The following is a 14,960-nucleotide window of genomic DNA, read 5'->3' as shown; positions in this document are numbered from 1 at the left end:
TTTTTTAAATACATAACAAGAGTAAGCCCATCAAACGACCGTACATTTTTTTTTTTTTTTCTAGATCTCGATCCTTCATCTGCATTTACATATATATATAATATATATATATATATATATATATATATATATATACATAATATATATAATGTTATATATATATAAAATAATAGTGGCATTATATACTATATATAATAATAATGTTATATATATAATATAAGAGTTGTAATATATATGATATATAATAATGTAATATATATAATGATGGAATAAAATATTATATTCTTATTTATATATAAATATATAATATGTGTATAATTATGTATGTATTAACAGTAAACATATGCGTTATGCACGTAAATGCTGATATATGATGCATATGAGTTCAGAAAAAAAGGTTCTAAAGGATTATACTTAAAAGAATGCATATATATAAAGTACATACATATATATATATAACCATATACATATATATACACATATACATATATAAATATTAATATACATATATATACACATATACATATATAAATATTAATATACATATATATAAACATATACATATATAAATATTAATATACATATATATACACATATACATATATAAATATTAATATACATACAACCGTATTATATAACCACATATATATATAACCATTAAATACATACCTGCATACATATGTAGTTGTTTTTATACCAAGAAAATTTTCTCGATCGAGTGAAAGAGAAATGTTAAGAAGTAGTAGAATAGATATGTTCTATTGTGGCTTTGAAAAAACAGAAGCCGTAAAAGAAATATATAATCAAATAAATGAAAAAACTGGTATACGTAACCAAAATATTATATATCGAAAAAGAGAAATATGGTAAGGGCTTTAAATTGTATTCCTATGAAGCGCAAAAAGTATGATAAATATATATGTATATATTTGTGTATATATATATGCATGTATATATGTTAATTTGTTCATTTATGTACTTCCTGACATATACATATATTTATTGCATTATTATGCACTTAATAATTTTGCGCTACTGGCAAAAAAAAAAAAAAAAAAAATCAAGTTTAGAAAAATTTTCCTAAAATCATTATTGACATAAGTCTCTTGTGCGAATAAAATATAAAAACATTTGGTAAAAAAGGAAAATCAGCAAAAAAAAAGAAAAGAATAAGGAAAGGAATAATAATAAGAGGTAGAATAAGTAGAATAATAATAAGAAAAAAATAATAAAATAATAATATGGAAAATAAAAAATTAAAGAATTACATAGGCAACGAAGAAAGCGAAAGATTAAATTTAAATAGTAATAACAATGGTAATAATAATAGTAACAATAAAACAAAAAGTAGACAAGTAAATATGTTAATTCATTATAATGATAGCAGTAACGTAAAAAATAAAACTATAAAGTTCAATAAGTTAAAGGATTCTTATGAAAACAAAGATTATAATTTAGAAAATATTTCACATATAGATGAAAATAAATTTATGAGAAATAGTCAAAATCAGCAAGGACAACAACAGCAGCAACAACAGAAAAAACAAAGGCAAAAGCAGAAACAAAAAAGGGCGAGTAGTTGTAACTTATATCTATATAATGAAGACGATGAGGATCATCACTCCGTTAATCGCCATGCCTACAATCATCATGACGATGAGGGTATTAGGGAACCAAAACATATAAATAATAATAAGTCGCAAGCGTGTTACGAAAATAGTAATAGAAAAACCTTGTACAGACACGATGTAATAAACGAGGAGCAGAAAAACATTGAACTGCTTCTATCCAGGCAGAAGAACATTGAGCACATAGAATCTATAAATTTTGATGACTTAATGAAAAATAATTTTTTTAACGCGTTCATCAGTAACAATAACAGCAATAATAATTGTAGTAATAACTGTAGTAATAATTGTAGTAATAACTGTAGTAATAATTGTAGTAATAATTGTAGTAATAACTGTAGTAATAACTGTAGTAATAATTGTAGTAATAACTGTAGTAATAACTGTAGTAATAACTGTAGTAATAACTGTAGTAATAACTGTAGTAATTGTAACAACAATAGGAACAATAGTATCGGAAACAGTAGTAACAACAGGAACAGGAATAAAGGGAACAGAACTAATAGCAACAGGAACAGCAGTAGTAGAAACAAAGTGATTGCAAACAAGAGAATGACAAAAAGTGAAAACAAAAAGAAAAGGAGAGGCACACTTGAAGAAATGGAAATAATTAACTTAGCTGAGGTACTTTATAAAATAAAAAAAGAAAAAGGTCGAGGAAAGGAACACGCCGATAAGGATGCACAAGGATTTGAAGAAGCAGGTGATGATGTGTTTGATGATGTATATGGAGGTGCATGTGATGATGCATATGGTGGTGATACATGTGAATTAATGTATGGAGGTACATGCGATGATGCATATTATGATGATGCTTATGGAGAAGCGTATGATCATTCTTATGGTGTAGATTATGAAGAGATAGAAGAGGATGAGGATATAGAAGACGATGAGGAGGACGAAGAACAGATTAGTGTTCACACAGATATAAGTATTGAACAACGTGAGAAAAAAAAACAAAATGAAAATTTAATTCATATTAATGATAAACGCACATATAATATTATGAAACAAGAGTATAAGAAAGCAGACATGTATTTTTATAAAAATAGTTTTATAAAATGTAATAATAAAAAAAAAGAAGAAAAACAACAAGTCTATTCAAATATAGCTGATATATGTAAAAGTTATATTAAAAATATTAATAATATAAACAAAAAAAATTATAAAAATGAACACAAGGTCAATGCTTTTAAAGAAACAACCAACACAATTAATGTGTATGAGGATGCATACAATTATGGTGATTATTACAATAATAACATGTTTAAAGTTACACATAATAAATCTCTAAATTACAGCAAAGTTTTAAACAACGACTCTGGGGGTTATAGGGGTTTAAGCAATAAACTACTAAATAAAAGAGGAGTTTTTAAAAATCAGGTATCAAACGGAAAAGAGATACGCGGCAGGGAGGTAAGCGGAAAGGGTGTAAGTGGCAAGGGAGTAAGTAGCAGAGCCCCGAGAAATAGTAATAATAATAATGATATTAATAATAATGATGTTAAAAATAATGATATTAAAAATAATAATATTGATAATAATAATGTTATTAATAATAATGTTATTAATAATAATGATATTAATAATAATAATAGTAATAATAATGATATTAATAATAATAATGCAAATAATAATAATGCAAATAATAATAATGCAAATAATAATAATGCAAATAATAATAATGATAATAATAATAATAATAATAGTAATAATAATGATATTAATAATAATGATATTAATAATAATAATGAAAATAATAATAATGAAAATAATAATAATAACGCTGTTGATGTGAACGCCGTGCAGAAAGTCCCGTGTAATGCTAACCTTGCGGATGAGGATTTAAAAACACAAGAATTAAAATTTAATAGAAACAACTACAACTTAAACGATAAACTTATCGTACTATCAAACAGCGTAGGAAGAAATAATTTAAGCCCCGTCGTATTATCATATATAGAGGAAAAAAAGAAAAATCTTGAACAAAAAAAAAAAAAAAAGAAATACAAACAAAACAGCCTCAACAAACAAAATAACACAAAAATGCCAAGAAATAGTAACTATAAATTTAAAAATTACAAAGGGGGTGAAAATAGCTTAAATACAAAAATTGACAAAAGTGAAAAGCATTATTTAATTAGACAGTCAAAGGGAGTAACGGAAAATTATTTGTTTAGAAGTAATGCAGCCAGCAGTGGTACTAACGGTGGTACTAACGGTGGTACTAACAGTGGTACTAACAGTGGTACTAACAGTGGTACTAACAATGGTACTAACAGTGGTGCTAACGATGGTACGAACAGTGGTGCTAACGGTGGTACGAACAGCGGTATTAACAGTGGTATTAACAGTGGTGATATTTGCGGAAAGAACGGCAACACGAAAAACGTTGATGGTATTGGAATCAATAGCGAGAATGTGCTTTCAACAGATATCGTAACATACTGTAAGGAAAATAATATAGTTTTAACGAATGATGCAAACGACATTTTAAAGTATTACAACGAAATGAACGCAGATAAGAATATATCAAAGGAGAATTTTAAAAAGTATAATATAAGACCCCACAAGTTATTAGGATATATGAATAACGTCGGATCAAGAAACGTCGATGGTCTTGAGATGGTTAATAAAAACAATATTATTTCAAAACTTACGTGTAAAAATCAAGTAAAGAATAGTAATACTAGCAGAAATGATAACAATAACATAAACAATCGTATTGTATGCAACATCAATAATAGTAACAACAATGGCAGTAACAGTAGTAACAAGAACGTTAGTAATAGTTATAGTAATAGCCACATCAATAACCGCACCAATAGCCACACCAATAGCCACATCAATAATCGCACCAATAGTTATACCAATAGTCACACCAATAGCCACACCAATAGCCACACAAATAGCCACACCAATAGCCACACCAATAGCCACACCAATAGCCACACCAATAGCCACACCAATAGTCACAGTAATAATCACAAAACATCTCCAATGAATAAAAACAGTAAGTACATAAATAACATTGTAAATTTATTTCAAAAGAATTATCTTCGTAAAATAAATAAAGACAATAAAAACCAATTTCGTATTCCCTTCACATGTAAGAATAAGCATTACAATGAAAATGTGGATATAAATTTAGACAAAAAAGGACTGGCTTACAAGAATTTTATATCGTTGATAAATGACTTAGATCAAGGGGATGGTCTAGGTTCAGTTGGTGATGTCAGCAGGAGAAATCCTCTTAACACGTACGAGTGTGTAAATGTGGATAATGCAAAGAGCAGTCACAGGAGTGGTAGCACCTACAATAAAGTGAAACATGGCATTGTAAGTAATGCAAACGATTATATTTGCACAAATGGTTTTTCTAACTCTGCATCGAATGGTGCGTCTAACGCTGCTAATGATGGTGGTATTCACAATGGTTCGAATTATGCTGATAATGCTACCTCTAATTTTACCACATATTTTAACGATTGTGTGCACAAAGTAGAGGACGAGAAGCGTAGTGTGAAGGATAAACCCACGACGCACTTATTAAAATGCAGACAAAACCAGTACAGTGAATTTGTTAAGTTATATGATGATGAAGAGCAGGAAAAAATAATGAATTGCTACTATGAGGATGTTATTAAGTGCTATGAAAATTATACTATAAATGGACATGAAGATGAAAGACATTTTTATTTTTGTGAATTTTGCGAACAAAATGTATTTAATTTAAGTAATATATTAAAATCTGATGAAGCGAAAGAATATATATATACTTGTAATATTTCATGTGGTAGGACTTATCATAAGAAATGTGTGAGTTATATTAAAAGAGAGGATAAGTATATTTGTTTTTTTTGTTTATTTAATATTAATTTTTGTACCTTATGTAAAGAAATTACAACAAATGATAAACTATTACCATGCTACTATCCACTATGTAATGTATTTTTTCATTTAAATTGTATTGATCATTTGAATTCATTAAAAACAGAATGCTTAAAACAATATGCACATGTACCATGTTGTAAAGATAATAATAAAGAAGATAAAAAAAAAAAGAACGCAAATATAGTTATTAATAAATTGAAGGTAGAGGAAGAAAAAGAAGCGATAAACGGTATAAAAATTAAAAAAAAAAGACGTCATTATAGAAAGAAAAAAAGAATTGGAAAAAAGAAACATTTAACTTTAGATAAAAAAATAAATAAAAATCATCTGCTCTATGACAAGTCTGATGTGAACATTACGATGAAAAATGAAATGAGTACAAAATCGGTAGAAAATGCCATGATGGCAAACAAAAACAGCAGTAATAATAGTAATAATAACAATAACAATAACAATAATATGGCGAGATCTTCTCCTGTAAATGCAATAACTAACCACAAGAGCGAAATTTGCAATAATAATGAGAATTCTAATAATAATGATGGTAAAAATTGTACTAACAACGGAAGTTTAAGACTTAATAAATATATATGCCCTTTGCATGTGTGCTACGTGTGTAAGGAATTTTATATAATAAATTTAGAAAAGATAAAAAATAGATTAAACAACTGTTTATTCAGATGCATCAAGTGCCTCAAATCCGTTCATCTTCAGTGTATGACTAATAATTATATAATATCATATAGACAAAAAATTATGTTCTGTTCAAAGCATGTAGAATATTATAAGAAAAGGCACATTAAATCCTTAAATAATATGAGGAGAAAATGCATAAATGATTCTGCCATAGTTAAGAAGAATGAACCGTATGAAGATTTACCGTGCACCAATAACGGAGAAACCAGCAGCGGTATTAACAGCGGAATTAATAGGGATGATAATAATTTGGTTGTTAGTGCTTCTGCAAATGTGAGCTATAACAAAAGTTACAACAAAAACGAAGACATATTTAATGGTAATAACGATCTTGTTGTAAATATAAGGCATCCAGTAGTACCACCACCACCCCGAACAGAATCTGATAATTTTGTTTCATGTGCATCTAGCAATATTAGTATTCGTTCCGAGAATAATTATATATTAAAGGGTAATATTAAAAAGAGCATGACTTTAAATGGAACATACAATGATGAAGAATTAAACAGTAGTGAGCAAGTGATAGGAAAATTAAGAATGTCTAACTACAGAAAAAAAGCTTCTAGTATTGACTGTCAGCAGTTAATGGATAGAAAGAATGCCAATTATGAGAACGGGTGTAGTTCTAGTATTAATAATAACTCAGATGAAAAAATTATGTTTGACTTAACCGAAGATGGGGAGGAGGACAAATTGTACGCCCCTCCAACCGTACAGAAGAGGGAACCGCGTGTGGGTGAGAAGTTGTTCAGGAAGGACGACGATTATAACAGTGTTCCACTAGAAAATATCAGTAACGGTAATGGCATGGGTAATAGTTCTGGTATTATGGGTGTTAACCCCTATATTATGGGTATTAACCCCGGTATTTGTGGTAGCCCTTGTTATGGTTACAACAGCAGTGGTAAACATATGTGCTATCCGGGAGGAACGATTACTGGTAATCATATCTCAGGGTATAAGAATTTAAGTGAACCACTGTTTACAAATATGGATGAAGAAAATAAAGGGCAAAAAATAAGCATAAGCAACTTGCCGAGCATTACAAAAACTCCAAATGATAGTATGAGTACGTGTACAGTTGTTAAGGAGGATATAAATGAAAAGGAAAATTTGAATATAATATTACCTATTGATGATGAAGAAAAGGACGAACAGAAAAAAGGTGATGATGATAGTTTAGCTCGAAAAAAAAAAAGAAAAGTTTCAAATATTAACGATATTGATATTTTAAAAAATTACAACTTAGATATAAATATTTTAAGTGACTTTACAAAAAATAAACCTGACCTAACATTAACACAGAAAACGAATTATTTAATTAAAATTAGCAACGCAGATGGAACAAATGATAGAGGAGTGTCTTCCTTAGGAGGGAAATTAGAAAGATCATCATTAGAGAGATGCACGGTTGACAGGGAAAAACAGCTGCGTAAAAATTATGTGCACAGTAATAGTTACGGCAATATTAACAGTAACAACTACAGTAACAACTACAGTAACAGCTATAGTAACAGCTATAGCAACAACAACAGCTATGGTAGTAGTAACAGTTACACTAATAACTACATTACTAGTAGTAATAACGCAAGGGAAAATGTGGAACCGTTAAACAACAACACAGGTACAAGTAGTAACAACAATAGTAATATGAGTGGTATTAGTGATAGGAATATGAACCCTTTGAATAATAAACGTCTTGTTAAGAATCCGAATAATTGTAAAATTGAAAAGGTTAATAAGAATACATCTTTATGTCAAAATGTATTTGGTGACTTATACTTGAGAGAACATTTTAGAAATGAAATGGAATACAATTATTTTGTAATAATTAAAATAAAGAAAATTGTAGATATGGAAAGATATTTATTATCACTAAATGAAATTAAGGCTAATCAGTTAAGCGAAGAGTGTGAAGAACACATAAACATTTTGTACACCTTGAGGGAGGACTTTATCAATTTTGTAATATTTTTGTTTAAGAAAAGAGGTGAAAATAACAGTGAGAATGAGGGCACTTATGCTGGGCCCAAAAATGAAGGCAGTTATGTTGGGTTTCAAAATGAGAATAGGGTTTTTGGAAGAGAAAAAACTAAAGTAAGTCATGTTGGAGGAAAAATCGAAAGCAGTTATATTAGAGACAAGAATGAGAGCGGTAATAATTTTGGCTTAATTTTAGTGGAAAATAAACACATGAACAATGCTATGAGGAAAAGTATGATAAAAAAAAATATTAACAACATTCCATATGTCAATAATGTACCTGATACAATCGATATCGTATCAGAGGAGGAGTCCAAAAAAAATACCCTATATAATAACATACAGAATTATGTAAACAAAAGAGAAAAAGAAGGGATTAAGAAAAATGTTAAGGATAAAATAAAATGGGCATCTAACGCTGTGCTAAGTATAATGTATAATGAATTAAAAAATTCTGTTAGTATAAATGTAGAAAAACAAAATATTAAAAAAAGTGGAGCCGCAAATAATAGTGATATAAAATGTATAAAGGATGAACTGATGGGGAAACAACCAACTCCGTTCGCACATATTAGCGCAAGTAGGAATAGGAATATTTATAGTAATATTAGTGGTACATATAATGCTAGCGGCAACTACAACAGCAACAGCAGCAGTAATAAAAGGTACGAATTAAAGGTAAATGCCAATCAAGATTTAGTTAATTGTTTAAATGTAATGATAGCAGGCAGGAAAAAAAAACAAGGTGCAAAATGTAAAGATGAAGATGTTTCTATGAAAGAAGAAGGGGCACTTGTTAACACGACTAATAAGACCACGAACTGTGGTTATTATAACTATATGAGAAAGAATCAAAAGAGTAATGATATGCTTAACGATACTGAAGAAAATGTGAATTCCTTAGATGCTAAGATTGTAGTAAACCCAGCAAAAGAAAAATTAAATTTTGTTCAAGAAAATAAAATCCCAGAAGAAAAAAATATTTCAAAAGGAAGAGGAAAACGTTTTAAAAATGGAAAATTAGATATGAATGATTTCTTTTTAAGTACAAAAAATGGTTATAGATTTGATGTCAGTACTTTAAAAAAATATAGTCCATACTTGAATTTTGAATATATTTCGAAGAACATGTACTTAAATGATCAAAATAAAAACTTGCTATCATGCAAAACAGATGATTACAGGTGTTTATGTCAGGGGGAATGTGACCCTTTCACGTGCTACAACTCATTGAGTAAAATTCAGTGCTCTAAAAATAGGTGCAATTTGCCTATACAAATTCAGGACAAAAAATGCTTCAACCGTCCGTTCAAGCATTCCGCCATAAAGGATTTGGAAGTAAATGCATAGAAAAAAGAGGAAATAAAAAGAAAAAAAAAAAAAAAGAAAAAAAATATATAAAAAGAAAGAAATAATATAATATTAACACCCCCTGTGCGAAACGTAGTGTAGTTGTTTTACTTAATTTTTAGTGGCCGCGTACATATGTGTGCATATTCAAGTGAAATGAAAAATCGTATACATATTTAATTTTACGTCAAATTTTTCAGATTAAAAAAACAGAGAAAACGGGATATGGTGTGTTTTGCAAAAGGGACATAAAAAATGGAGAGCTCATATGTGAATATGTAGGAGAGGTTTTAGGAAAAAAAGATTTTGAAAAAAGAATAGAAACATATCAAGAAGAAAGTAAAAAGACAGAGATGTATAATTGGTATTCCATTCAAATAAACAGAGATGTGCATATTGATAGCAGAAAAAAGGGAAGCATTTCTAGATTTGTTAATCATTCTTGTTCACCTAATAGTGTTTCACAGAAGTGGATAGTTAGGGGCTTTTACAGAATTGGAATATTTGCCCTTCAGGACATCCCAGCAGGGGAAGAAATAACATACAACTACAGGTAACATGTGCGTGTGAGCATTAATTTATGCAACCCAAGACGTTTGCATATGTGTATATACGTGCATGATTATGTTTACACGTAAGTACGTATGTACACGGACACTCTTGTACATCGCTATTATACGAGTTTGTTACCATGTTAATATATATCACTGTATAATGCTTACGTGGTTATGCTTATAGGAAGTTTTTATATTTGCTACCCATTTTCCACACGTATTTGTCTCATTTACATTTGTGTATGTGTAATTGTTTATTCTCCCCTACAGCTATAATTTCGTTTTTAACAACTTCGAATGCTTGTGCAATTCATCAAATTGCATGAACTACAACTTGAAGAAGAAAGAAGAAAGTGATAACGACGTTAGTGATATGGAAATAAGAGATAATGATATATTTAATCCTATAGAAAATTTTAATAACTTACATAGAAAAATGCAAGACTGGAATGTAAATATAGAGAATGCACAAACAAAATTGTTGTATCAATACAATAAAATGAATGCAATTAATTTAAGGTTAATGGAAAGTTTTTCAACATGGATATTTTATGATATGAATTTTCAGAGAAATCAGTATTTTTCCCTTAAATCAAAACCTTTTAATGCTTTAAGTGAATTTTGGAAAATTCTGGTATCTTCCTTTTCTGATGGAGAAAGGAATATCATAAATGCATTTAATTTGTTTTTACCTTCTCTTATTAAAATAGGTCAACTGAGAAGGATACAACAGGTTTGTGCTTAATAAATGGCTATACGAAAATGATATGTATTGTGTTGTGTTTTTTGCGCATATTTGATCTTTTGTTGTTTATTGACATTTTTCTTGATTTTTTCCGACATTTCACCATTTTTACATTTGTTTCGTTTTTTTTTTTTTTTTTTTTTTTTTTGTGTTCCTATATACAGTATAGCTACATTCTTCATAACATCGTTGGTGCGGAACACGAAATGTGGAATTTGATTGACAAAGGATTTGCCGATGATGAGGTAAGGATATAATGAAATGAGAAAAGAAAAGAAGAGGAATGAAAATTCTTCGTTCCTTGTACTTAATTCTAAGTGTGTCCATAATTAGCCCCAAAAAAAAAAAAAAATGGCATAAAAAAGTGTTACATATTGCTAGCTATATAAAAAAAAAAAAAAAAATGACGTAAAATTATGTTAGAAATTATTAGCTAGATAAAAAAAAAAAAAAAAATGGCGTAAAATGATGTTGCATATTATTAGCTAGAAAAAATAAAAAATAAAAAAATAAAATTCATTGCACACACATACACATGCTTCTTTCCATTTTGGGACATTTGTAGGTTTGTAGAAAATGCAAGAGCTGCGGTAACCTGACCATGTGCGACAAATGCTTTAATAGCTATCACCATATATGTGGAAATATTCATTCAAAAGTTTACAAAAACAATGAATTGGTTTTATGCAAATTTTGTCAGAAATATGATTATAAAATAGAATGGATAAAACAAAACTATAGGGATAAATTGAAATGCTCAATTGAAATTCGAAGTAATGCCTTTTATAAACAAAACCGTGATATTATAAAATTACTAGAACAATGTGTTAAATATACGGAAAATCAGTCTTTACATTCTATTAATGAGCATAACGCAAAGGAATGTAACAGCAAAAAGTTGAAGTTAAAGAAATTTCAGTATAAGTATGTTAAAATATGATACGCCATAAGGTTTATTTAAGCAAAGAAAAAAAAATGAAATTATACGAATTGTAAATTAAAACAATGGTAAACTGACGACTGTACTTTCCTTTATATGAGACCATAAAAAATTGCACATGATATATATATATATATATAATTTTTTTAAAAACAATATGTTATATGAAAAGAAGTTTTAACAAGGAAAGAAAACTATTTCACAGGGTATATTTTACATTTCGATAAATTAAACAGTCCGTATTGTGACAGGCATATATTTTTGAACATCTATATATAATATCATATGGAGTCAACAAAAAAAAATTTCTTTTTACAGTTGTAAAAATTTAAGCGGTGAATTTAGGAATAAATTGTTTATAAATTCAAAATTACTTTAAAATCTTAATGCATAATAAATAAATTTTTTTTTTATTTTATTCTTATTTCATATATCTATTGTAGGTATGTGCATACAGACATGCACATGGATGATAAGCATATTAGATATGCTTATATATATACATATAAATGTGTGCACGTGTTTATTTTTTACTTCTGTTTCTATTTTTATCTCAATTTATTTTTATTTTTTTGTATGAAGAGACTCATTTTTAATTATCTCCATATTTTTTGTGATTAATTATTTTTTTACATCTCTTCTATAAGCACACATAAATAGCACCTTCAATGATCCAAATGATTTTTACCTGATATTATAAAATAAAATACTTTTTTTAGTAAATGAAAATGCGCATAAAGTTAAACAATTTTTTATCCCTATATATAATATTAAAACACAAGTATTTATTAACTATAATAATTTATTGATAATTTTATATTATAATGAGCACTTTTTGGAATAAAAAGCCTCTTCACTATTGACACTGTTGCAAGTATAAAATGGTTTATGATTTGTCTTTTTTTTTTTTTTTTTTTTTTATAATTTTTTTTCTTTATTTCAACTTGTTAATTCTCATCTTTACATTTTCCTGCATTTTTTTACGTGCGCATTATTTTTCCCCTGTGAAGACAAGTATAACATAAAAGTTTTATTAAATGAAAATATAAGAAAACAAAATAACAGAAAAATAAAATGAAAAAAGCTTCTATTTATTATCAAAAATTATATTTTTAAAATTAAGAAATAAAAAAAATTACTCCTATTTTTCAAAGTAAACAGAACTTAAAGAATACAAAAATAATTATCAAAAATTTACTCTTCTCTTTTTCAACTTTTTCAAATGTGTGCGTTGTAAAGTGACGCTCAAAAGGGAATGCATGAACAAGCAAAAAACTAAACTAACGTAAAATAAATGAAAAAAACAAAATGCTGTAAAAAATGTAAAATAAAACACAATAAATGAATAAGCGAATATACGAATAAACGAATAAACGAATAAACGAATAAGCGAATATACGAATAAGCGAATATACGAATATACGAATAAACAAATATCCGAATATACGAATAAGCGAATATACGAATAAACGAATATACGAATAAACAAATATCCGAATATACGAATGAACGAATATACGAATATACAAATAAACGAATAAACGAATATATGAATATATGAATATACAAATAAACGAATAAACGAATATATGAATATACAAACATACGAGTAAACAAATAAAACAGTAAATTATGCATTAAAAACATCGTGTAATGGCATGCTCGCAAATTTGCAAGTCTATTTTTTTTAAATCATTGAAAAAGTATGTTTAAAAAATTTTTTTTTTTCAAATTATTCCTTTTTTCTTTTCTAGTGTCACGTATTACATTTTCCAAATTGTATATTTATAATTTTTTGTAAGATATTCTTACGTGATACTTTTTTTAAATTGGCGCATTTAAAGCATTTTAATTTGTATTTTCTTTTTTTTTAAGTAATACATTTTTTACATGCGTGTATGTATATAAATATTATATATGTACATATTCACGCATATGCTTACAATTACATATATATATATATATATATTTATATGCATTCACTTAAATATTCGTCCATATACATACTTTTACTTACATTTAATGCGTTTATGTATATATATTCATATGTATGCATATTTTTTACTTTTTCCCTTTAAATAACTTACGGTTATTTTTTCCCTTTGAAATTTTTTTTTTAAAAATTTAGCAAAAATAATAATTAAAGAGGGGCATTCGTATCATACGAATAAACTTTCGTGGGAAAAAATAAGTTAGCAATAATAAAATATAATTTTTAATTTTATAAGAAACACTGTTATTCTTTTAATTAAATGTAGTAATTTTTGCCTGTGTATGTAGATTCATGTGCATACATGCATGTAAATATATATATATATATATATATAATACATAAAATGCATATATAGTATATATATTGTACATATAATATATACCCAAGTATGCAAATTCATATGCATGTACATATGTATATATATATGTATGTGAGGTGAAGTTTTTTTTTTATTTTCATTGTCTTTATTAAAAAGTGTAATAAGGAAACTAACCTTTGAGTATGAATTGAATATGTGTCCATTATGTGTGAAAAGGCGTAGTAAATTACGTTTACGCTTTTTTTGAATAATTCGTACAAACCATTATTTGTTTTTATTTTATTTTATTTTTATTTTATTTTTATTTTTATTTTATTTTTATTTTTATTTTATTTTTATTTTTATTTTATTTTTATTTTATTTTATTTTTATTTGTTCTTATTTTTATTCTTATTTTTTTTTATTTTAATTTATATTTATTTTATAATTTTTTTTTTTGTTTGAATGGTGCTAAGAAGTAACGTACGAGCGAATGTAATGAGTCTTCTCTTATATGTTATCTCTAATTTTTTTTTTATCCCCTCACATCGTTATAATAATAACTTGTAATATATGTCAGAAAATTGAAATGAAATACGAAATTAGATGACAAAAAATAAAAAGGCGTATCATCATTTTTTTTTTTTTTTAGTTCTTCATTTGGTTATTGCTTTTACGTACGTCTTGCACGTCTCTTGGTTTCTCCATTTTTTTTTTTTTTTTCTTTTTCTTTTTTTTTTTCTCCCTTATGAATGGAGCAAAGAAAGTTTTTAAGAATTGGTAAAAAGTGGGTTGTTTCATGGGGTCACGGGGGCTTAGCGGGGGAGCGGCGTGGAGAATGGGGAAGAGAAGGAGGAAAAAAAAAAAAAAAAAAGATGA

General features: G+C 27.3%; 1 protein-coding gene and 1 pseudogene across 2 annotated transcripts in view; both read left to right on the top strand.

Moving 5' to 3' along the window:
• Positions 1-1,241: 1,241 nt before the first annotated feature.
• Positions 1,242-11,790, top strand: MKS88_004353 (histone-lysine N-methyltransferase SET2; the record flags this gene model as incomplete). Its single annotated transcript, XM_067217523.1, has 5 exons — positions 1,242-9,539; positions 9,752-10,104; positions 10,376-10,838; positions 11,015-11,095; positions 11,416-11,790. The coding sequence occupies 5 exons, from the start codon at positions 1,242-1,244 to the stop codon at positions 11,788-11,790; spliced, it is 9,570 nt and encodes a 3,189-aa protein (XP_067071942.1).
• Positions 11,791-14,829: 3,039 nt separating this feature from the next.
• The window catches only part of MKS88_004352, a 12,836-nt pseudogene continuing 12,705 nt past the window's right edge, over positions 14,830-14,960 (top strand). Inside the window, exon 1 of the mRNA in view lies at positions 14,830-14,861. Within this exon, the coding sequence occupies positions 14,830-14,861 (32 nt within the window). The remainder of the gene's footprint in view (positions 14,862-14,960) is intronic.

This window comes from Plasmodium brasilianum, chromosome 12, assembly GCF_023973825.1.
Source record: "Plasmodium brasilianum strain Bolivian I chromosome 12, whole genome shotgun sequence".
In the NCBI taxonomy this organism is placed as follows: Eukaryota; Apicomplexa; class Aconoidasida; order Haemosporida; family Plasmodiidae; genus Plasmodium; species Plasmodium brasilianum.
This window is presented reverse-complemented; position numbering and strand designations above follow the sequence as displayed.